The sequence below is a fragment of the Saimiri boliviensis genome, chromosome 8, assembly GCF_048565385.1.
Source record: "Saimiri boliviensis isolate mSaiBol1 chromosome 8, mSaiBol1.pri, whole genome shotgun sequence".
Lineage (NCBI taxonomy): Eukaryota > Metazoa > Chordata > Mammalia > Primates > Cebidae > Saimiri > Saimiri boliviensis.
Genome location: NC_133456.1, coordinates 99,875,537 through 99,899,360, shown reverse-complemented (window position 1 = coordinate 99,899,360; position 23,824 = coordinate 99,875,537). Strand labels below are relative to the sequence as shown.

General features: G+C 38.5%; 2 protein-coding genes across 8 annotated transcripts; both read left to right on the top strand.

Annotated features, from left to right (window-relative positions):
- The first annotated feature begins 7,373 nt into the window (after nucleotides 1–7,373).
- Nucleotides 7,374–11,362, top strand: COMMD3 (COMM domain containing 3). 2 transcript variants are annotated; one of them, XM_010341210.3, is made up of 8 exons: nucleotides 7,378–7,562; nucleotides 8,904–9,015; nucleotides 9,121–9,184; nucleotides 9,294–9,328; nucleotides 9,677–9,737; nucleotides 9,831–9,887; nucleotides 9,997–10,056; nucleotides 10,994–11,362. In XM_010341210.3, exons 1-8 carry the CDS (start codon nucleotides 7,424–7,426, stop codon nucleotides 11,051–11,053), a joined length of 588 nt encoding a protein of 195 aa, XP_010339512.1. In that variant the 5' UTR covers nucleotides 7,378–7,423; the 3' UTR covers nucleotides 11,054–11,362. The 2 variants fall into 2 exon arrangements, with proteins under 2 accessions (XP_010339513.1, XP_010339512.1); XM_010341211.2 differs by lacking the exon at nucleotides 8,904–9,015 and having other exon boundaries at nucleotides 7,374–7,562; nucleotides 9,078–9,184.
- Nucleotides 11,363–12,190: 828 nt separating this feature from the next.
- On the top strand, nucleotides 12,191–22,764 carry BMI1 (BMI1 proto-oncogene, polycomb ring finger). 6 transcript variants are annotated; one of them, XM_039478733.2, is made up of 10 exons: nucleotides 12,191–12,743; nucleotides 17,471–17,601; nucleotides 17,914–18,010; nucleotides 18,625–18,680; nucleotides 18,775–18,825; nucleotides 18,990–19,098; nucleotides 19,174–19,219; nucleotides 19,630–19,728; nucleotides 20,082–20,162; nucleotides 20,247–22,764. In XM_039478733.2, exons 2-10 carry the CDS (start codon nucleotides 17,490–17,492, stop codon nucleotides 20,574–20,576), a joined length of 981 nt encoding a protein of 326 aa, XP_039334667.1. In that variant the 5' UTR covers nucleotides 12,191–12,743; nucleotides 17,471–17,489; the 3' UTR covers nucleotides 20,577–22,764. The 6 variants fall into 6 exon arrangements, with proteins under 6 accessions (XP_039334667.1, XP_010339518.1, XP_039334668.1 ...); XM_010341216.3 differs by lacking the exon at nucleotides 12,191–12,743 and adding an exon at nucleotides 13,143–13,380; XM_039478734.2 differs by lacking the exon at nucleotides 12,191–12,743 and adding an exon at nucleotides 16,671–16,771.
- The last annotated feature ends 1,060 nt before the right edge of the window (nucleotides 22,765–23,824 follow it).

Here is a 23,824-nt window from a genome sequence, read left to right as displayed (position 1 = left end):
ATTTGTCATTATAGATGGCATAGTTTCTACAGACAAATATTGATCCTAGCAACTTTTAGAAACAGAATAAAAGCAAAATGAAATTAAAATTAATTTAAAAGTATTCATTTTAAAATGCACTTTTAGGTTTCCGGAAGCACTTTAACCATTGGTTAAACTGTCTTCTAAACATGTGTACTTTATATTTTTATTTGTGTTCACCTTGTTACAAAAATAAGGCAGCTTTCAAAAGTATAGAAAACATATATGTAACAATATTCTAATTGAAAAGTGCAAAATCAATTATTTTCCAACATTTCCAGTATACACTGTTGAAAGTTCTTTTTAAAGAAAAATGTGTATTGCTATTGAAACTTATAAAACAAAATATGTATGTCTTTACTGATACCTTTGGTCTTATAAAACTATTTTTATTTCAATTCATAAATGTTTTTACTACTGTTTTAGCAAAAATAAATGTTTTCTTATAGTTCTGTCAACTACCTACCTATATATCATAGTTATGCCTAATTTAAAATTTTCTATTATTTTAAAATATTAAGAAAACCATATGAAAATTCAGTTTTCTTAGGGCCTTATTTACTCAAATATTTCCATCTACATTGCTATTCTTTACCAAATTTCTCCTCAGTTTTTGGTCTGTAATTTATAAAGCACTGAAAGTCAAATAAAAGTTGTCAATTATCTGATTAGTTTTGATTTAGAATACTGCTGCTCTAAATGATCTGGACTATTTCTTTTAGCAATAAAAAAAAAAGAAAGAAAAAAGAAAAGAATGCCAAGTAATTACCTAAATGCCAGTAACTCAGGTCCAAGTTTCTAATTACATGGACTAAATTGACCATACAAATACAATTCTTCCTTTCACCTGTTGCTAGACATTATTTTCTTGGTATTTTGTTACATTAAAAAGATTTTTTATAAAATTTGCCTCCCTATTCCCTTTCATTAAAATACAGATTAAAATGCTTACACAAAGAAATTTAATTTTGAAAATAACAGTTGATAGTTAGAATATTTATGTTTTAACCTTAATAAAACAATGAAATAAAAGTTCGGGGGAAAAAAACTGAGTATATAGGAAGAAACACAGTGGAAAAGTGTTATCTTTTTTTTTTTTAGGTGCTTGTTTTCTCAAAACTCTGTAAAATTACTTTTTAAAGATTAACCACGGTGTAAAAATCAGCTATGTATAAACGATTCAAAGTACTTTCTGAGTAATTCTATGTAACAAATGTGAAAAGGTTGAACACAATTATTCTACAAGGATTTTTCAAAATATATTTTTCAGACTGACTTATCCATAAAATGGCTTCAAGTCTTTATTTCATTTTGACAAGGGGGATAAAGTAAGTATTCTGTTGAATATAACAACCATAATAAAAATGTTAAATTCTTAACCAGTATTATTTTAAATATTGTACACAATTCAAAATATTAAAACTCTTATCTATGCTTTTGTTGCCATATAAGCTCTTTTGAAATATTGATTTTGGTTTAAATGCTTACTTTATATGAGTTAAAAGTACATTTAGATGTACTGTCTCCTTAACTATTTATAATGTATTTAATGCAAATCATCCCTTCTTATACACATAACTTCCATTCTAAAATGCTTCATTTGACAAGTGAATATGGTTACATTTTTCAGTTTATAAGCAAATATAGAATACTGTTACTTGAGTTTTAATCTACAAAATACTTTGTTTTCATTTTTCTTTGTAAACTTATAATTCCTTAAACAAAATATAGTTATTTGTACACATTTTAACATGTAAAAAGCATGTTCTCAAAATACTTCAAAAACTTTAAAAAGCTACTGGCTTTAAACAATAATATTCCATAGCATAGGCCCATTTGTTCCATTGTTTTGCTGGAATTCATGAAACCAACCAAAACTCCAATTTCTGAGGTATGAAAAAACACAGAATACAGATTCCAAATCTAGACCTAAAAAAGGAAGGGACTGTATTAGATATTCTCTGCTGTTGTAGTCTATAGGAAGGACATCTTGAAACTGATTAGATTCTGGGCATGATAGATGATCTTTCAATTTTTTTCAAGCCTTACTATGAAACTTAGTTGAATTCATTGTAGCTAAAAGAATCTTGGATTGTGTCAAAGAAAATAAACACTAAATAAGCTTTCTGTGACACTTCTCAGGTTCTTCCTTCCTTCCTTCCTCTTTCTCTTCTCTCTCTTCTTCCCTCCCCCTTTATAAAAATATACAAACAATTTAAGACAGTCTGTGTACACATGGAAGAATTAGAGATATTCATCAATGTAAACTTGTTTTGTATCTCTTCTTCACTTTGCCCTCCTACAGCTAAACCATGGGTCATCCTGGCTGATACCAGATCAATGATATAGGAAACTAAAGTGGTGATGTTTATAATTTTAGCAGAGAAAAAAAAATCAACCTGCTGTTGAGGAGGTAACTGTGCTTATCTAAATGGTCTATTTGATGGAATTTACTAGATGATTAATCAGTTCATACTTTTCATATAAATTAAGTGGTAAAGAAGAAATTATGTGATTTAAGAATTGAACTTGTTTTTTTATAATTCATACAAAAAAATCAGTGAATCATTTAAATCATTTAACTGAATTTAAAGAAAAATTGTTTTTTATTTGTCTGTGCAGAGAAATTCTAAGACGCATAATTCAACCTGTTCTTTTCTCACTAAATGTTATATGGAGTATGACTGCTTTCTTTCATTTCTTCCTAACTTCCTTACCTTTAACTTAAAATTGTCTTCATCTTTTGCCAAATTACATTTATTTTCATTTATTTTTTTTTACAAATCAATTTCTCATTTCTTCTTAGATGAAGACTTCACAAGTTTGATCTTTACAACTCAGATATTCCCCATGTGACATTAACTGCTTTACTTAAAAGTAAGGAATCGAACTTCCTAAAGTAAGTTTCAATATGCTACACTGAAGTACTGAAGACCGGACATGACTTTTCTAATATACATGAAATTTTTTTAAAACTATGGACTAGTTAGATACAAAGATTTGATATTTAAAGTTATAATTTCATTCTTAGGTCTGCTCCTTTCATTTTGCCACTGTCTTACAGTCACTCAAGTAGCTAACAAAATCATGATGTGACACCACTGATGACAGGTCCCAAATTTCACTTTAGAAATTCAAACAGTATTTTCTTTGCCAAGATTTTGACTATAGAATTTCTTATTTGCAAAGTTTAACAGAATTATGGTTTTCTAGGCCAAGGCGAGTGGATTACCTGAGGTCAGGAGTTTGAGACCAGCCTGGCCAACATATCAAAATCCTGTCTCTACTAAAAATACAAAGATTAGCCGGGTGTAGTTGCATACAACTGTCATCCCAGCTACTTGGGAGGCTGAGGAAAAAAAATTATGGTTTTCTCATTTCAGGAAATGTGAGATTTTATATGATAAACTCAGTTTCTTAGTAGCATGATAATTGACCTTTTAAAACTTAGATTTAAAACATTTTTCTTAAATTTTGAAGTTTTATGCTTTATATTTCCAAAATACAACTTACGAAAATGAAAAATTTTAAATGGTACTGGCCAGCCATGGTGGCTGACATCTATAATCTCAGCACTTTGGGAGGCTGAGGTGGGTGGATCACCTGAGGTCAGGAAATCAAGAGAAGCCTGACCAACAATGGTAAAACCCTGTCTTTACTAAATAAATAAATAAATAAAATGTTACTAAATGATGACAATATGAAATAGAAATTGTACCATTTACTATTTAACATGAACGTATTCAATAAAGTTTTAGGGGAAAAATCCAAAACACTTGTACAAAACCGTAAGGATAAATTATCTAAGTGTTTTAGAGAACATTAATTTTAATCCCTGTGGTTCCAGTTTATTTAATGTAATTAGCATTTCATTTTCCCTCACATATTAAGGCACTAACTCCATTGAAATTAATTTGAATTTTATTTTTAAATCCACATATACAAATTAAGCTACACTACATAGAAAAAAGGTTATATTTGCCCGTATCAATTATTGCAGCAATGACTGTTTAGAAATAATTATGGATTGGATTACATGTTTAAATTGTAAATTAAAACTTTGCTGTCCCCTCTGAATACTCAATTTGGTGTTTGACAGTGTAGGTCATGTAAGATGCAATTGAGACCACTGAACTCTGGGATCATGAATGTACAAAAACTTGACCATTCAAATTCCAAGTCACAATCTATGCCTTGTTAAGTTATTTAATAAAAGAATGTAGATAGGTTTTATAAACTTCGCTGAAATAGTTTTTGACCTATACTCTCAAATGTCATCTATAACTCAGTTAAATATGCCTTCTAACTGTCTATTTGTGGTTAAAATGGTTTTAAAACAGTAAAGTCTATTTTCATTAAAAAGTATCTCAAAGTTTAAAGTAATCAAAAAAGAATTGGTATTAGGGAACGCAGAGAGAATGGTTTCTTATTTATAGGTAGTTTTAAAAATGTTTTAAACTTTCTTCTCTGTAGAATATGAGCAGGCAGGGATAAAGTAGATCCCCACTAGAATATATAATAAATATATAAGTCAGTTAAAACTAGTCTTTCTCTCGATGGCATTTAAACTTATTAAAAATTTTTTTCTCCCCATGGAGTTCCATAACCTCTTCAATGTCAAGGAATACCTTCCTTCAATGTTCTTTGCACAAAAGCAAAAGTACTTACACAATCTAAAAAATATATTTTTTAATTCATAACACTAGCAGATGCAGCAATGAGGCCTGTGGGAAAAGCTGACCACATAGACCCTGTAAAAGCCCTAGCCTATTTAATTGTAAATTACAATAAAGGGGCCAATATTAAGTTGGTTTCTAAAAAAATTAACCAGTTCAAAGGATATAACGTGCTTGAAATTCTAAAACATTGTTTAAAAGGATACCTTCTAGTTCTTCTAGATTCTCAGAAAGAAAAATAAATGTATCAGCATTGTCTACCTAATATTTACAGTTTAGAAGGCAAGACATATGGTTAATGTGAAGATGGCTGCATCGCTATTTTGTTTTCAGCTGCATATAACTGTTCTTTGAAGGGGCTTTTTGGGGCCAAATTTAGTTTATTAGCTTTGAGCCTGCAGAATTTTTTAAGTTTAGTTAAAGTTCCAATGCTGTTTTCAATGAGTAAAACAAGATTTTAAACAGTATTTTTCATACTTTCATAATATGTTCATATGCAGTTTTTCTAATATAAGATGTATTGATTTTTATAGTTGCAACCAAGAGTCCACATCTGGGTAGTCATGTCTTTTAATTATCATACTTCCACGTATTTCAATGGCTTGTCAAAGACACATGTTTGAAACACTCAATCCTGTGCCTCCTTCAAAGGAAGTTGAAATAAATATACCTGTAGTAGGAAATCCAGTTTTTCTAGCATTAGAAAACATTATGGTGAAAATTTTTGTGTGAGCTTAAAATGTGCCCATCATTTAGGCCTAACATATGAACATATTTAGGCGTAAGAGGATAAAATATCCTAAGAGAAAGTACTTATACACGGGCAACAGAGTAACAAGACAGCTAATGTGGAAACAATCTTTGTGAATTTCCTAACTTTTAATAAAACACAAATTCACTACCACTTGTGTTTTTTCTCTTTTAAAATAATATTTTAAAAATCTAAGCTCATGAATATTTTCTTTTTTGATACTAAATTATGATTAGAGTTAACTCAAATTCTATTAGAGCATTAATCATTCTACTTCATATTGGGGAATATAACAATAAAAAGTATTAATAATCAATGTTACAATACGTCAAAAAATACACATGTAATAAACATAAGCTTGGGTGTTAATATTGTTTAATATTTACACAACTCTGTCCTGGCTATTCTCTATGCAATCAGATATAATGAAGTTTTTCAACTGACATTTTACTACTGATGAGAAACAATTCAGGGAGAAGATGAGTGATGGGAAGAAAAGATGAACATGATTAATAGGTGTTTGTTCCATAAAGACTCTAGGGAGACTTTTAAATCCTTCACTGCTACTATATTCTAACCGAGTGAAGAGCCATGAAGAGCCACTGCACATGCCTTTCAAAGCTTTCAAAGAAGGGCTGAGTAGAGTTACTCAATCTGTTACTGATGCTGTTATTCCATTTGCATCCTGTTGTGAAATGAGGTACTCCATGTATATTGGTGCCAAGTTAAATGTCGACTATATCCATCAAAAAATTTTAAAATAGACATCTAAGTTAGACAAAGATAAGAATGTTTCACGTTGAGTCTAATGTTGCAAATAATTGCTCCTGGAGACTAAAACATCTTTCTTGTTCCACATCCCCCGCATCCCCTCTCTCCACCCTTCAAGAACTTGCATTTATATTTTCAAGTTCTTTTGATTAAAAATGCCTTCAGTTTTTAAAAAATAATCATTCTTGTTCTCTAAACCAACTTCATAGAACTAGAGACGAAGTTAAACTTTATACAGTATTTGAATCTTTAAAGGTATGAGCATCCTAAACAGTAATTCACTTCTAATAAAGATCTTGCCATTCCTAACTGTACTTTACTAAGAAACATATTTATGCAGAATCTATAGAGCAACTAAAACTGGACCCATAGAAGTAGCGAGTAGAGTAGCAAGAAACGTGTAGGGCAGTTGGCATTTATTTGCAGCGGCAAATAAAATTGTTAATAATCTTGTCAAATCTGTTCATGAATAATTTATTAATCTGATTGCTGGAGTGCAGTGCATACACGAACTCTCTGTATGTGTGCCTGTGTACACACTCCCCATGCAGGAAAGCATCTACTGCCGTATTCCAGAAATGACAAAATAAAAATAAGCAAGAATCATAATTAAATGTCTTACAGTCTCATAAAAGGGCAGTGCTGCGAGGTTAACCCTGTGAGTTAACACACACACACACACACACACACACACTCACACACACACAAACAAAACCCTGTTGCCTGAGATCAGAGCTCCCCGTAGGATTCGCGCAGGGCGAGGAGCGGGGAGGGCGCCGTTTGCGAGAGGCAGAGGCCAGGATCGGACACCGTCCGCCGCCTCCCGGGGGTCTCTCAGGGAACCGAACTGGTGACCATCCGAAGTGAGCGCCGAGCGGAGGAGAAAGCGCTGAGCGCGTACACAAAACGCCTAGGGCCGCCCTTCTCGCCGAGGCCCAGAGGCTCCGGCGGCCTGCGCTGGACAAGGAAGGGCTGGACGGAAGCGGTAGCAGGCGACGGGCGGCTGCTGGGGGTGCGGGGCCCCGGCGCGGGCGCGAAGGCGAGCGGGGAGGCCCCCACCCGGGAGGCCCCGCAGCCCGCCCCGCCACCAGCCGCCCGGCGCCGGCAGCCCGCCGCTCCGAGCCGCGTGCGCGCGCGAGCGCATCAGCTGAGCGCGCGGCGCGTGTCACGTGGTGCGCGTGTCGAAGGTCACGGCGCGCTCACAATGGAGCTCTCGGAGTCTGTGCAGAAAGGCTTCCAGATGCTGGCGGATCCCGGCTCCTTCGACTCGAACGCCTTCACGCTTCTCCTCCGGGCGGCTTTCCAGAGCCTGCTGGACGCCCAGGCGGACGAGGCCGTGTTAGGTAAGCCGCTCAGCTCGGCTCGGAGCTGGATCAACCGGGGTGGAAGGGCATTCGGAGAAGAGAAGCCGGCGGAGCGAGAAGGGGAAAGCCCCGGGAAGAGGAAGTCTCCGGGCTTTGCCCTTCGCTCCGGACGGAGTGCTGGGGACGTGGCTCTGTCAGGACTCGGAGCAGACCCTGAGCATTGTTTTGGCCCCACTTGGCACCTGCATAGAGCCAACTCCACGTTCCTGGCCCGGTTTCCCTCCAGTCTCTTTGTTCTTTTGTAAAGCCCTTGTTGAAGTCTTGTTTGTGGCCTAAACATCTAAGGTGTTTAGCCTTGTCTGAGGCTGCGGCTGTTTTGACACTTGGACTTCATCTGGGGAACTCCCTGAAATTCAGGCTTCCAGGGGTTAGGCTGGCAAAGGTTTTAAAAGGGTCTGTTTCCGAAGTAATTACTAGGTCAGATAGTGTTGACATTTTCCAACTTGGAGCATATCTCAAGTTGCTATGATTACTCCAGTGCTCTAGTTCAGGTTGTTTTACACAAGTACTCCGCCTAGAACCTTAAACTGTGATGCACAATGCTTTGTTCCACCCTGGTTACAAGGATACAAGTGTCTTTTAAGCGATCCGGTCAGTGATTGGGTAGTGCAGTGTCAATGTGAATTGCAAGCATATTTTAAGACAGATCGCTTTTAGATAATTTTCTTAAATATAAATATCCCAACAATTCAAATTTTTGGTTTGTTTTCTGTAGTTTCATGAACTAAACACTTGTACAAAATGTATGAAAGTGGAAGTTCTTCAAACGAAAATAGTAACCACCACCTGGGTTAATCTCAAAAAAAAAAAAAAAAAAAAAAAAAAAAAAAAGGATGACTGTCAAACCCTGAAAGTACTAGTATAATTTTGAAATTTGTATTTTATGTTCTGAACTCATACCCTGCCTTCTACCCCTTTGGTATAATATTGTTCATGGAACCAATAATCATTTTTAGGATGAAAGTTTATTCTAAAGTTGACAGCATGTAAAATATTTTATCTTGTTTTTCCTTTGAATTTACCCCGATGTTAGAATGACTATTGCATTGTTATAGTTTCTTTAGGGGCTATGTTTTTAATAGTAAAAATATTAAGGCAAAATAAGTTAATTGAAACCAGTAATAGAGTTCTTGACGTGTTTTCTTTATTGTTTTTCATTTATCTTGTTGCTCATCTCATTTACTTATAATTGACAGTCTTTATAGTTGAATTTTTTTTATCTTGTTAAGAGGGTTTTTAAACCCAAATTAAAATATCCTTTATAGGAACATGACTATAAAGAATTTATCACAGGCATCACTGGAAGTTAATTTATTTTAGATCATCCAGACTTGAAACATATCGACCCAGTGGTTTTAAAATATTGTCATGCAGCAGCTGCAACTTACATACTAGAGGCAGGAAAGCACCGAGCTGACAAGTCAACTCTAAGGTACAGGATTTATTTAAATATCCATTTATTTTCAAATATTACCTTTATGATTTCAATTTCAGTTTTAAAAATGGAGACGGAACTTTGGCTTTTATCTTCTTCTAGCGCTTATCTAGAAGACTGTAAATTTGACAGAGAGCGAACAGAACTGTTTTGCACGGAATATCAGGTTACTTACTTTAAAATTTTTAATTAACAGTTACTATTTTTCTTTTACTCTGTTTGTAAAGATCTGTTTTCTTTCTTTCTTTCTTTCTTTCTTTCTTTTTCCTCTCCAGAATAATAAGAATTCCCTAGAAACCCTACTGGGAAGGTATGTACTGTATAAGGTGTCAAGCTGAGGCACTTTTCACTTGCAGGTATGAATGGAGAGTGCTGGTGTGAAACAAGATCTTTGGGATCTTGACCCAAAGAAAAGGAACCAAAGGGCATGTCAAACAATTGAAGTTAAGCTAATGTTTTTAAAGATAAAGTTTACTGAGATGATTTTCAAATGCTCTTTTACCATTTAGAATTTAAAAATAAAGTTTAACAATGGTTTAAATTCAGAATGGATTAAAATGGAGTTGGGGTGGAAGGTCGACACCATTCTTAGTAAATATAAATAACTGAAAAGATCTTCTGTAGAGACTATATATGTAGTTATCATTGCATCTTTCAGTATAGGCAGATCCCTCCCTCATATTACGGATGTTTCTTGGCGCTTGGAATATCAGATAAAGGTAAAAAGATTAACAAACTTCTCCAGGGGGGATTTGGGGAACTTCTTGAAAAATAGAGTTAAAGGCTGTTACATATATGTTGTGTTCTTTTAGACCAATCAACTTCATAAGATGTACAGACCTGCATATTTGGTGACCTTAAATGTACAGGTATTTATAGATAAGTCTTACCCAAAAATGAAATGTGTAATAAAATTTAAAATGTCATTGATTTAAATAAACAGCGTTTTTTTGTTGTGTGTTCTTTTTCCTGCCCTAGAACACTGATTCCCAATCCTATCCAGAGATTAGTTTTAGTTGCAGCATGGAACAATTACAGGTACAGTATTAGGATCTATAAATATGCCTAAATTTATAGATATATATGTTGGCTTCAGAGTTATGCTCTTGGAAAGTTCAAAAGAAAAGTAATCTAATCATTTGCCAGCAGATAATGAAGGTTGGTTAAGGAGTTAATGGGAAAGGGGCAGCAAAAGTAGTATTTTCACATAGGTTTCACTGTTGAAATTAAGATTAGTTATTAATAGAGAATTGGTCCATATTTGCTGTTCTTGCTGATTAAAATAAACTTCTGAAGTGTAGCATTTAGTGTAAATTTCTTGTCTTCCTGATGAGTTTGATCAAATAAGATAAAGCAAAATTAAGAGCATGGCTTTGAAAATGTCTTTGCTTTCAGAAATTGAATTAGACTGTCAAAACTGGATTTTGAAACTGGTTTTTAATGACTTTTTATAAAGGGGGAAGTATATATAACATTCTAAAATAGTTTATATTGTCTATTTTAAGACTGGGAAATTCAAAACTACATTGATTAATGGATATGACAACGAATTTATTTCTTAGCACTTAAAAAAATGAAGGTCATTACCTAAAATTTAAGTGAAATTGAATTTTTCAAAGACATCTTCTGCAGAGTCGTTTTAATGTAACTATGAATCAAACTTTAAACTTGCAGAAAATGTGTATACAGCATAACCTTTGTTAGATAACTTGAGAAAATTTAGATGTACTCGGGCTGTTAAGGATTCGGTTAGAAATTATGTTTTAATGTGAGGGCAAATAACCGATTTGAACATGAGGTATATGCGAGGAAACGCTTCTTTTGACCGATAGTTGTTTGTCAAAAGTTAAAATCTTGTTGAATTTTAAACTTGTTTGGAAGGGGTGCCCTGACTTTTTTTTTCTTGCAACTTTCTGGAACTTGGATACTTCTGTTTTTTATCCTAAAAACGTGGTATTCTATACACGTCTTCTAGGACTTGGTGGGGAAACTTAAAGATGCTTCGAAAAGCCTGGAAAGAGCAACTCAGTTGTAACTTGGGGAAGTTAACTATCCGCCCGAGTTCAGAGGAAAACCAGAAACGCCTTGCCTACTGCTGAACCACCGTTTGTGCGAGCTGGATGTCCTTTTCAGTAGAAAAGAATTTTCCTTTTGAATTTATGCCATTCATCAATTTTGACACTTTTTAAAAACACGTGTGAAAAGGTTGAGGGAAAAATACTGCCCAAGTATTTGAATCATGTTTAGTACTAACTGTCCATTTATCCTATTTTGATCTTTTTCAAGTCTTCTGAAAGGAAGTAGACAGTATTACACCCTAAATAAATAAGGTGTTTTCCACAAACAGTGATGATATTTTGTTTGCATCTGAGTTCGTGTGTTAATTATTACTTTGTGTGAAGAACTTTTAACGATCGCCTTTTCTCAGGATTAAAGTTAAACACCGAGAAAAGGATGCGATCGCAGACCCCTGCTTCGGGACTCCGGGGGCGGGCGGGCGCGGGCGGCGGCCCGGCCCGTTACCTGCGCCCGAGGTCTCGCTCGCAGCCCGACCCTCGGCCGCCCGGTCCCGGCCCGGAGCCCCTGCCCGGAGCCAGCCGCCGCCCGCGCGCGCCCCGCCTCGGCCGCCGGCGGGCGGGGAAGGGGCTGGGGCTGGCGCGGCCGCGGGCGGGCGGGCGCTGTTGTCTCCGCGAGCCCAACTCGGGCACAGGTTCCCCGCCGCGGCGCCGGAGCCTGGGCCGCAGCCCGCGGGGTCGGCTGGGGGCGGCGGCCGGGGGACGTGTGCGCCGCGGGAAGAGGCGGGCGGCCGGGAGAAAGAAAGAACGGGGGGCGGGGTGGGCTGCGCGGCGTGCGGGGCCGGAGCGGCGGCGGCGCGTGTGGCGCTGTGGAGAAATGTCTCCGCCGCCGCCGCGCGGGGCGAGGGAGGGGGCCTGGCGCGCGGCGCGGAGAGGAGGGGGCGGCCACGGGCCTGACTACACCGACACTAATTCCCAGGCCGCCCTTAAGGAATGAGGGGAGCACGTGACCCGCTGGGGGGGCGGCGGGCGGAGGGGGCGGGCGGACTCCGAGCCATTTTGGAGCCGGTGTCAGTTTCCACTCTGCCTTCAGCAGTGCATTTTTTTCCACCCTCCCCTCCCCCTCCTCGCCCTCCTCCCCTCCCCCCGCTCGCACGCACACACACGGCGCCCCCCGCCCGCCCGCCTCCCCCACAGCAACTATGAAATAATCGTAGTATGAGAGGCAGAGATCGGGGCGAGACAATGGGGATGTGGGCGCGGGAGCCCCGCTCCGGCTTAGCAGCACCTCCCAGCCCCGCAGAATAAAACCGATCGCGCCCCCTCCGCGCGCTCCCTCCCCCGAGTGCGGAGCGGGAGGAGGCGGCGGCGGCCGAGGAGGAGGAGGAGGAGGAGGAGGAGGAGGAGGAGGAGGAGGAGGCCCCGGAGGAGGAGGCGTTGGAGGCCAAGGCGGAGGCGGAGGCGGAGGAGGAGGCCGAGGCGCCGGAGGAGGCCGAGGCGCCGGAGCAGGAGGAGGCCGGCCGGAGGCGGCATGAGGCGAGCGCTGCGGCCGCGGCTGCTCGGGGCCGCGCTGGTTGCCCATTGACAGCAGCGTCTGCAGCTCGCTTCAAGATGGCCGCTTGGCTCGCATTCATTTTCTGCTGAACGACTTTTAACTTTCATTGTCTTTTCCGCCCGCTTCGATCGCCTCGCGCCGGCTGCTCTTTCCGGGTACGTAGGAGGCGAGGCGCCCCCGGGACGGGGCTGGGGGCTGGCGGGGGCCGCGCGGGGCTCGGGGTGGCCGCGGGTGGAAGAGGAGCCCCCCCCGCGCCCCGGCCGCGCTGCCTGGAGGGCGCTGACAGCGTGGGCGCCCGGCCCCGCGCCCCGCGCTGCCCGCCCCGCGCCCGCCGGCCCCGCGCGTCGCCCGCCCCGCGCCCGCGAGCGCGCGCCCGCCGCCGCCCGCCGACTCCCGCGGCGCCGGGACCGACCCGCAGCCCGCGCCGCGCCGCCGCCGCCAGCAGGGCTCGGCGCCGCTCCAGCCGCCGCCGCCCGCTCAGCCCCGGCGCGCCGCGCGCGGCCCCACGTTTTAGTTCCCCGCTCCCCCGGGCGCCCCTCCGTACCCTCGCGACGCACATGGCCCCCGAGAGGAGCGCTAGTATTTCCAGCCTCGGCGGCTCTCCGGGCCGCAGCGCCCTTTGTTGAGAGGTAGATTTGGATGGAACGGGTACGGGTTCCTGAAATCGGGAGCTGCTTGGGTCAAGTGGCTTCCCTCGTCTTCAGAAGAAAGGGCCCTGGAGGGGCTCCAGCAGCCAGAGAACGCCCCCATTTTATAGGGACGGGTTGCGTGGGGGGCGGCCATCCCTCCAAGGTGGGTGTTAGGCTGGAGAGATCCCCGACAAAAATGTTATTAACTTAAGTTGGGGGGACACTTGTGTGAGATTGGATGGCTGGTAAGATGGCGGTTTCCAGTTGTTTCCAAGGTCTCCTGCATTTGTATTTAAAATGCTAAAGTTTTCAAGGTGGTGTGTGTTGGGAGTTTTGGATAAGTGCTCCGAACGTCACTTGGGAGGTGATCCCTGGGAAGTTGGTATTTCAAATTTGGAGCTTTTTGTTGAGTGAAGATGGTGACTGGACGTTAGCCTTGCTGGAGGCTTCTTTTCTCTCTACTTTTTTTTCCTTTTTCTTTTTTCCCCTTTTGGAGACTGCAACTTTTCTCTCAACTTCTACTAAGGATACACTCAGCATCATGACTCCAGTCTACTACATTTTATAGGTTTTGCTAAATGTCAGCATAGGTCGTTTGGCAAAGGGCTACTTTAGAAGGGAGCACTAAAAAGTTGATTGCATGTGTTTACGCAGTCACTTGGGCTTGACAGCGATATAGCATGATCTTTTTCCCAGAGATTTACAGTTAATAATTGGAAGTAAACAAGTAGAGAGACTTTGATCATTCTCAATTGCAATAAAAGGATTTAGTGGGCTTAGTGGTCACGGTTCAATATGTGAAAGAGAAGCAAGTAGTAACCCCTTCCCTTAAAGTGGGCAAAATTCCGAGCGTATTTATCTAAATGCAAGTGAAGGTTGGTGATGTGTACAACCTTATGAGTAGTTCAACCTATGTTTTATAGGAACTTTAATTCCCAAGTTCTGGAAACACATTATAAGCTACACTAAAGACTTGATACATAAGGATGCAAATTATTGACAGTATATACCAAGTTGTGAGGCTCTATGTATTAACATTTTGAGTTTTAGGTAGATGGATCAGAAATCCCTGGGGTTGATTTTATAAGCAAAATTACAGTTTTTTTAGACTTGAGTTCATTCTATACATCTCCCTCAAGTTTAGTCAGAAGTGTTTGAAATAACTTGCGTAAATCATATGCCTAGTAAAGGTATCTTTAAAGCTACATACAAGTCACCCTGTATGCATGTATACACATAAAGCTTTTGTAAGTAAATTAAGCATTTAATTGTATATGATAAATCCATTAATTACTCTATCACTAAGTTCTTGGATGTATGTTAAGTGTGCAAATAGGCAAATTTCTCCCCAGGAGTCAAATTAACCCCAACTTTACCCATACTTGCTTTGGGCTGTGAGCCACAACTGGGGTTATGGAGCTCATTTGCATTTCTTAGATTGCACTAGGCAAGCTGATGGTTAACATAAGAACTTGCTTCTGTTTTCCTTCACTTTTACATTCCTGGTGTTAGGCCTTCACCTAAAAACTGACAGCCCCAATTGAGTGTGTTACAATGGCAAGTTCTAAGTGTTAAGTATTTTTACCATTATATGTTTAGTGCATTTTTGCTTGCTTATCTGGCAGTTTCCGGGTTGGAACCTGGAAGGTTTTCACTTCTAGTGTGTAAGAGATTGTTTCTCAAATCTTAACAAGCAAGTCAAACACCTTGGAAGTCTTCATATTAGGTTCCCACTACTTTCAGATGGCTTAAATAACTGATTTTAAATAACAAAGTGATATTTATATTAGCATTATAAATGGTCAGACGACTGTGGCCAAATTCTTCTGAACTGAGGTGGAGGAATTGGGTGAATTAAGACTTGGATTTGAAAGAGTTTTGGTCAAGTACCTGTGACTTAAAGGCTCAAAGCCAACCAGTAGATAACCCTCCACTGAGGTTTGATTGTTCTCCCTGTTAATATTTCTGTTTAAGTGGTGTTGATTTTCTACAAGGTAGAGGAGAAATAAAGGGAGCTATTTTTATTGGCGCCTCTTCATGAACTTCACGATCAGTGGTTTTTTAGTGCAGTATGTTTTCACAGGCAAACAGAAGTATCACCTTGCTGTCTTTCTAGGAAAGATCCTCTGATTTCACTAGGAGAATTTTCCTTAAGCACCAACAAGGCTGTTCTTTAATTTACCAAGTACAGCTGGATTTAAATATTGCTACTCTTTAGGGACATAGCTCTACCTACAACTGCTCTATGACCCCGCTTAGATTTATGTTTACATGTTGACAGTATTCTTCTTAACAAGTAGCCCAAAGATAACTAAGGAATCACACAAGAAGTTTTCTGGTTGAGGTTGTCAGTTGCCACTGTGGTCACTTTCATAAGAGGCTTTGTTTTGTTTTTTTACCATTTTCTAGAAGTCAGCTCTTAATTTAAGCCATTAAGATGTGTTGATTGGTGTTTCCCTTTACTGCACTAACTTAGGAATTAAAACCGCAAGTACATCTTACTGCAAGTTTCAAAAGTTCCTGGATTTCCATTCAAGGAAGCTTTGAGAATGTACTTCAGTTAAGTGTGGAGGCTTAGTCTTAAGTCAGGTTCTGAAATGAATGAAGGAGGGGAGTTGAAGTTTATTTTATAAGAATACTACACGAAGTAATTGACTTCCCTGACTGTCGGCTGGTGTATTGCTGCTGACATTTCCCCATTGTGACTTTCCTATAACATAGGTATCTGTTGAGAATATCATTTCATCGTATGGGGGGTTTTATGAAACTTAGACTGAGAAAATGACGTTTGTTTTTCCCTCCTGTCGCTGCTCTGGGTTAACAAGGTGTTGATTTAGCCTTGGGAATGGGCTGGTCATATGGTTCTTTATATATTGTCATTATCATACCGATTAAAGTAGTTTTTATTGTCCCCAACATAGTTTGTTCAGATAAAACACTGAGCTTTGCCCCCCCACCTCCTCCTCTAGTAAAACAGATTTTAGTTTTCAGCCTTTCCAAAACTTTGTATCGCTCATTTGATCTACAGGACAGCGTCACATTAGAGAAGGAAGTTTTAAAGAGGTTCGGTTCAGTAAACATCTCTGCAGTTTGAGCCCTCACGGTTTCGGGCTAAGTGCACAGTTGGCATTCTCAAAAGATCCCCTCGTGAAATTTCTGACCGAATGATTGCAGAGAGGACAGACCGAGAGAGTCGAGATCTGAAAGCAGCTCTGCGCACCGAGTCGACGTGGAAAGAGGCCCCCGAAGTGTCCGAAATGGCCGGGAGTGCGGTTTGCATTTTCCCTTCGCGGGCGCTGCCGCAGGCTCCGGGGTCTCAGCCGCCCGGGACCCGGGTCCCCAGTCCCCGATCCCCAGCGCCGTGGCCTCGTGGGTCCGCCCCGCCCCCCCCACCGGCGTCGCCGCACCCACCCCGCCCCCGCGCCGGCCCCGCCCCCGCGGCGCGCCGCCCCTCCCCCGCCCGTCGCCCGCCGCCCGCCGCCCCGCACGCCTGCCGAGGCTCGGGGCTCGGGCCGGGCTCCGCGCGGAGTTGCAGCGGTGGCCGGATGCCAAGTGTAAGTGTAAGTTGCTATGGAAACCCCGACCGAGGCGAGTTCCGAATCCGGAGCGAGACGGAGCCCCGGGCGCCGCCGGATCCGCCCCTCGCATCCCGGCCCCCGGGCGTCCGCCCGGCTCAGGCCCCGGCCCAGGCCGACTCGAGGTGCTCCTGCGGCCCCGGTACCCGTCTCCGGAAATGCCAGGGATGCAGGGAGGGCAGAATTGTTTTCCCTGCGCGTCGCGGAAAAACGTGCCAGGTTCTGCTTGCTGGAACCGTCTAAAACAACCGGAACACTGGGATTTTCACTTGCAGATTCTTGAGGAAGTTTTGTGATAAATTTGGAGACCTGGAACAAGCCCTAGTGGTTGGTAAATATCCGCGGGGATCGTGTGGCGTCTGCAGCAGCCTTGGGGCTGCTGGGCTGGAGGACAAATGGAAGAAAGAGACCCGACTACGCTCAGCTCCCAGCCCCCACCTCAGATCTTTTCTTCTCCCTGCAGGAATGATCTGAGAGACCAGAAGTAACGTTAGCTGGATCTTTTTTCATCATTTAGGTAGAACTGATTCCGATCTGATGAGTAAATTCCATCTGTAGAAAACGTTGGGACAGCCCAGCTGTACAGTGTTAAATTGAGTTTTATGAATTCAGAGTGTGTGATTACTACATCTCCATTCTTGTTACGTGAATTATAGCCATTATTTCTGCGTCTTGCAGGATCTTTTAACAAGCAGAAATGCATCGAACAACCAGAATCAAGATCACTGAGCTAAATCCCCACCTGATGTGTGTGCTTTGTGGAGGGTACTTCATTGATGCCACAACCATAATAGAATGTCTACATTCCTGTAAGTACTGAGCTTTAGCTCTTTTTTTATATGATGTGTATTTCACCTGAAATTTGAAAACTATTAACGATTCCTGCAATCTGTGGGAATGTTGGTATAAAGTGGTGAAGTCATTTTCTTCTCTTGCATTTGACTTTTTGTTAACATATGTTATAAAAGCATGCAATGTATGTGTTCTCAGGATATGAATTAGTTTAGTTGGAAACACTTTTCGGCATTTACCATCTTATTTCTGCTAGTTCTTCGTTTCTGACACCAATGCTTTATCCACTAATTTCTAAACATAAAAAAACTTTGGTGTTCTACTTCTAGTCTGTAAAACGTGTATTGTTCGTTACCTGGAGACCAGCAAGTATTGTCCTATTTGTGATGTCCAAGTTCACAAAACCAGACCACTACTGAATATAAGGTAGGAAACTGTCTAAATTCCTTGTTTGTAATTGTTATTGGAGTTGTATCATTTACTGAGGGTTGTATAATAAAGTTGTATAATTTACTCTTTATTTCTTAATTTTTCTCTTGAATACATACCTAATATGTATGCTTTGTAGAGGATATCTTTAATTTCTTGCCATATTAATGGTGACCAAGTTTAGATAAAGTTTAGTAGTATTCATGTGATTTTCATATTTTTTTCTGTCTTTTAAAAATTGAGTTAGTTCACCTTTTTTGCATTCTTTATGACTTCATAACAGGCAAGAATAAATATTTTAAAGGGCTTCCATTGTTACCTTTTTATTCTCTATTCATAATAATTAGCTAATTTAGTAACTTGAAAGGCACACTTCTTTTGACTGAGCAAATGTGAAGAATTTATTAGTGAATATAAAATATTTTTCTACTGATTTACAAAGTGCTGTATACAGAAAACGTGTATTCTCGTAGTTAATTTTTATGTTATCAATATAGACAGCGTCACAATCAAGTAAAATACTGTAGCACAAAAAACAAAGACTATAGAAACAGAACATTTTTAGTTCTTGCCATACTAATTCATAATTTTTAATTTTAATTCTTTTTCAGATCAGATAAAACTCTTCAAGATATCGTATACAAATTAGTTCCAGGGCTTTTCAAAAGTGAGTAACTTGCTTAGAAAATGAATTTAAAGAGATCATTCATAGTTTTTTGTGTTAGGCCAAAAATGTTTATGTCTTTTTTTCCCCCATTCAGATGAAATGAAGAGAAGAAGGGATTTTTATGCAGCTCATCCTTCTGCTGATGGTAAACTTTTTAGGGGAGGGAAGACATTTTTATTTGGGGAGGAGAGCTTATCTGGGAGTTACAATGTATTAAAATTGACTTTAAAGTACCACTTCCATTCTCCTACATATAAAATATATTAGGCCGTTACTTTTTAAAAATTACATTTCACAATATCTTTATAGCTGCCAATGGCTCTAATGAAGATAGAGGAGAGGTTGCAGATGAAGATAAGAGAATTATAACTGATGATGAGATAATAAGCTTATCCATTGAATTCTTTGACCAGAACAGGTAAAATATTTAGGCAATTTATTTTATGCCAATGTTTTATTAGATTATTTCACTAATTAATTTTCTGTTTTTTAGACTGGATCGGAAAGTAAACAAAGACAAAGAGAAATCTAAGGAAGAGGTATGTTTCATGTTACAAAAACATATGGAAGAAATGTTTGGATTCCAGATTTTAGATTGTGTTGCCCTTTAGAACATTCAGCTGTTAGAGACAAGAAAATGGTCATGTTTAATGTTTAACAAAGATCTACACGTGATATTTAATAATTAGAATTTATTTTATATATGATTGTCTTACAAAATATTTTAAGTAGTTTACATTTAATACTTTGGTATGCTTGAAGTTTGCTTATTAGGAATCTGTTCATTCAATATTTATAATGATAGTAAACTCAAAGTATAGTTGAGAGGTTAGTCACCTCCAGTTTTGTTTGATACTGGTATCTTTTATCATATTCAGGTAATCAACTTGAAACTTTCTTCATATCTGAAAGTAGCTGAAAAAAATTACTTTTCTAAATGTACTTTTAGGTGAATGATAAAAGATATTTACGATGCCCAGCAGCAATGACTGTGATGCACTTAAGAAAGTTTCTCAGAAGTAAAATGGACATACCTAATACTTTCCAGGTATCTACTTTTATATTCTTGCATTTTACATAGATTTAACAATTTTAATTACATTTTTCACTTTGGATTTTGAACCCAAAAAAGCAATAGAAAAAAAAATTAAAGTTAGTGCTAAAGTTGTAATTTCTCTTAAAACATTTGATAAACATTCTCTTTTATAAAAGTTATGAAAACAAATCCCTTAACAATCGCTAGAAATATTTTTTTCGTCATTATAAAGTTTCAAAAGGAGTCTTTCTTTGTTAAAATGTTTGGAGAATATGCTTTTTAAAGCACTTTTGGATTATATTTAAATGAAAGAATGTAGATTTACCTTTGTTCTTTTGTTACTTAATAAACATATTTTTCACTAGATTGATGTCATGTATGAGGAGGAACCTTTAAAGGATTATTATACACTAATGGATATTGCCTACATTTACACCTGGAGAAGGGTAAGTAACTTATCTGTTGTTAGATTATGATAGTAAACTATATTTGAAGAATTAAGAGTAATTTGTTTCCTTTTAACTTTGTAGAATGGTCCACTTCCTTTGAAATACAGAGTTCGACCTACTTGTAAAAGAATGAAGATCAGTCACCAGAGAGATGGACTGACAAATGCTGGAGAACTGGAAAGTGACTCTGGGAGCGACAAGGCCAACAGCCCAGCAGGAGGTATTCCCTCCACCTCTTCTTGTTTGCCTAGCCCCAGTACTCCAGTGCAGTCTCCTCATCCACAGTTTCCTCACATTTCCAGTACCATGAATGGAACCAGCAACAGCCCCAGCGGTAACCACCAATCTTCTTTTGCCAGTAGACCTCGAAAATCATCAGTAAATGGGTCATCAGCAACTTCTTCTGGTTGATACCTGAGACTGTTAAGGAAAAAAAATTTTAAACCCCTGATTTATATAGATATCTTCATGCCATTACAGCTTTATAGATGCTAATACATGTGACTATCGTCCAATTTGCTTTCTTTTGTAGTGACATTAAATTTGGCTATAAAAGATGGACTACATGTGATACTCCTATGGACGTTAATTGAAAAGAAAGATTGTTGTTATAAAGAATTGGTTTCTTGGAAAGCAGGCAAGACTTTTTTCTCTGTGTTAGGAAAGGTGGAAAATGGCTTCTGTAACCATTGTTTGGATTTGGAAATATTCTGCGGTGGACATAAGCACTGGGCCATAGTTTGTTAATCTCAACTAACGCCTACATTACATTCTCCTTGATTGTTCTTGTTATGCTGTTTTGTGAACCTGTAGAAAACAAGTGCTTTTTATCTTGAAATTTCAACCAACGGAAAGAATATGCATAGAATAATGCATTCTATGTAGCCATGTCACTGTGAATAACGATTTCTTGCATATTTAGCCATTTTGATTCCTGTTTGATTTTTACTTCTCTGTTGCTACGCAAAACCGATCAAAGAAAAGTAAACTTCAGTTTTACAATCTGTATGCCTAAAAGCGGGTACTACCGTTTATTTTACTGACTTGTTTAAATGATTCGCTTTTGTAAGAATCAGATGGCATTATGCTTGTTGTACAATGCCATATTGGTATATGACATAACAGGAAACAGTATTGTATGATATATTTATAAATGCTATAAAGAAATATTGTGTTTCATGCATTCAGAAATGATTGTTAAAATTCTCCCAGCTGGTTCGACCTTTGCAGATACCCATAACCTATGTTGAGCCTTGCTTACCAGCATAGAATATTTTTAATATGGATATCTGATTCTAAATTCTAAATTACATTAGCTCATCTTTATAATACTGACTTTTCTCCACTAATACATGTTTACTTAAAAAATTGTTGCAGTAAAGAAAAGCTTTTAATTGAGAAAAATGGAAATAGTTTGTTAATTTTTCATTGGTTGTGATGGAATTAATGTATTTTTAAATGGCATATTGATCACTGTAATTCTAGAATTTTTAAAGCAGCAAATTGCTGGAAGAAGGCGTTTTATCTAAAATTATTTTAATATGTGGTATAGCAGTAATTTCAAATTTAAGAATTGCTTTTACAATTATCAATGGAATATGCCTTCTCTGCTTTGTCTGGAAATAGAAGCTATTTATTATGGGCTTCTACAGGTATTTTTACATAGAGCAAGCATGTTGAATTTAAAATATGAATAACCCCAACAATTTTTAGTTTTTTTGCTTTGGTCGAACTTGGTGTGTGTTCATCACCCGTCAGTTATTTGTAAGGGTGTTTCTTCTATATGAATATTGTTTCATGTTTGTATGGGAAAATTGTAGCTAAACATTTCATTGTCCCCAGTCTGCAAAAGAAGCACAATTCTATTGCTTTGTCTTGCTTATAGTCATTAAATCATTACTTTTACATATATTGCTGTTACTTCTACTTTCTTTATAGTAAAGGATGTTTTATGAAGTCACAAAATACATATATTTTTATTTTGACCTAAATTTGTACAGTCCCATTGTAAGTGCTGTTTCTAATTATAGATGTAAAATGAAATTTCATTTGTAATTGGAAAAAATCCAATAAAAAGGATATTCATTTAGAAAATAGCTAAGATCTTTAATAAAAAATTGATATGAAAAGCACAATGTGCAGAAGTTGTGGAAACCCTATAGTGGATTACAACAGGTAAAAGTTATAAGAGAATACATTGCTGTCTTATAGTGATGTTGCTAAGAAGTATGTGCTTTGTTGTAAAATTGCTTGAAAGCCCATTGAAAGATGTATCTGTTTACTTAAAATCTTTGAAGTAAAAGTTACCAATGTTTGCCAATTTGGGTGAATTTAACTCATTTTCTAGGCTTAAGTTTTTCATGATGTTATTTAAGACAAAAGTTAATGGAAGTGTCAAGTGATATTTTCTTTGGATGATCATTTGTATAAAGCATGAAAAAATTTTTTAAAAGGCTAAAAACTTTAAATGCTAGTGGACTGGCATTTGACTTACATAAAACCAAGTTATAAGATCAACATGGAATTCAAACTTTACATCTCAACCTCTTTATTATGGATTTATTTTGGAAATTGCTTATTAAATTATCAGATACTGCAATTATGGCCCACTTAGCACTATTTAACCATATGTGAAAATGTTTTATTCAAAAAATGATTTTTTTCCCCTCAATTAGAAAGTTGCATAAGCTTAAAAGTACATTTCAGCCAAAATTTTTCTATTAATAGAGAAAGATTATGTTTTGTATTCTTAAATAAGCAGTTATTACAGTTTGACAATTAAGATTAAAAACGTTTGCTAAATTACCATGTTAAGAAAATTTCAACCTTATGAAAACCCGTATCAAACGCTCCTAACTTTGTAACTTTAGTAGTCAAAGCAGGGTACAGGAAAAGTCAGCTTTAAGTTTGACTTTTGCTTCTGAAAATATTCTAGAACACAAAGTTAGTGCTAACAGACTATTTCACAGAAAATGCCTAAATTGATTTTACAGATTTTTAACTTAGATGCAAAAAGAAAAATGAGGCTGTTTGCTGTTGTGTAAATAGTGATCTATCTTGCTTTACACATGCATACCACTTTACAAGTAGTTTTTCCTTTTAAAATTGCCGGCCGTTAATTGCACTGCAATGAAAAACAAAAACAAAAAACTTCAGTTGTCTTAACCTGCCAACCATATTGCTTCATTTCCATATCCATACGTGGTAATATTTGGACCTCTGGAGGTAAAATGAAACAGGCAGAGTAAGCTGGTAGGAACTTTCCTTCATTCTTTCCTCTCTTCCGAATATTTAAAGGCGCAGTTCATTGTGAAGTCTTGTTACACTCATTGTATGGGCCTATTAAGGGTTTGTTATGAAAACAATAGGAACTTAAATACTCAGGTGAAATGCTCCTTGATCAACACGAAAGGAGGATGTTTGATATTTTAAAATAGTTTATTTTATGCTATCTTTTGAGGGGACAGGATTTACTTTTAGAAACAGTTTGCACATGGAATCCGGTCTCTTAAAATCGTGGATGAAGCAATTGTTAATTTTTCCATTTCTCTTTGTATTTTAAAGGTTTGATAAATGTTTCATATCTTTTTCTTTCTAATGCACCAGGAATGATAGTTGGAAATTCTGATTTAGTTTAGTACTTGGATGGAATGAAGGCT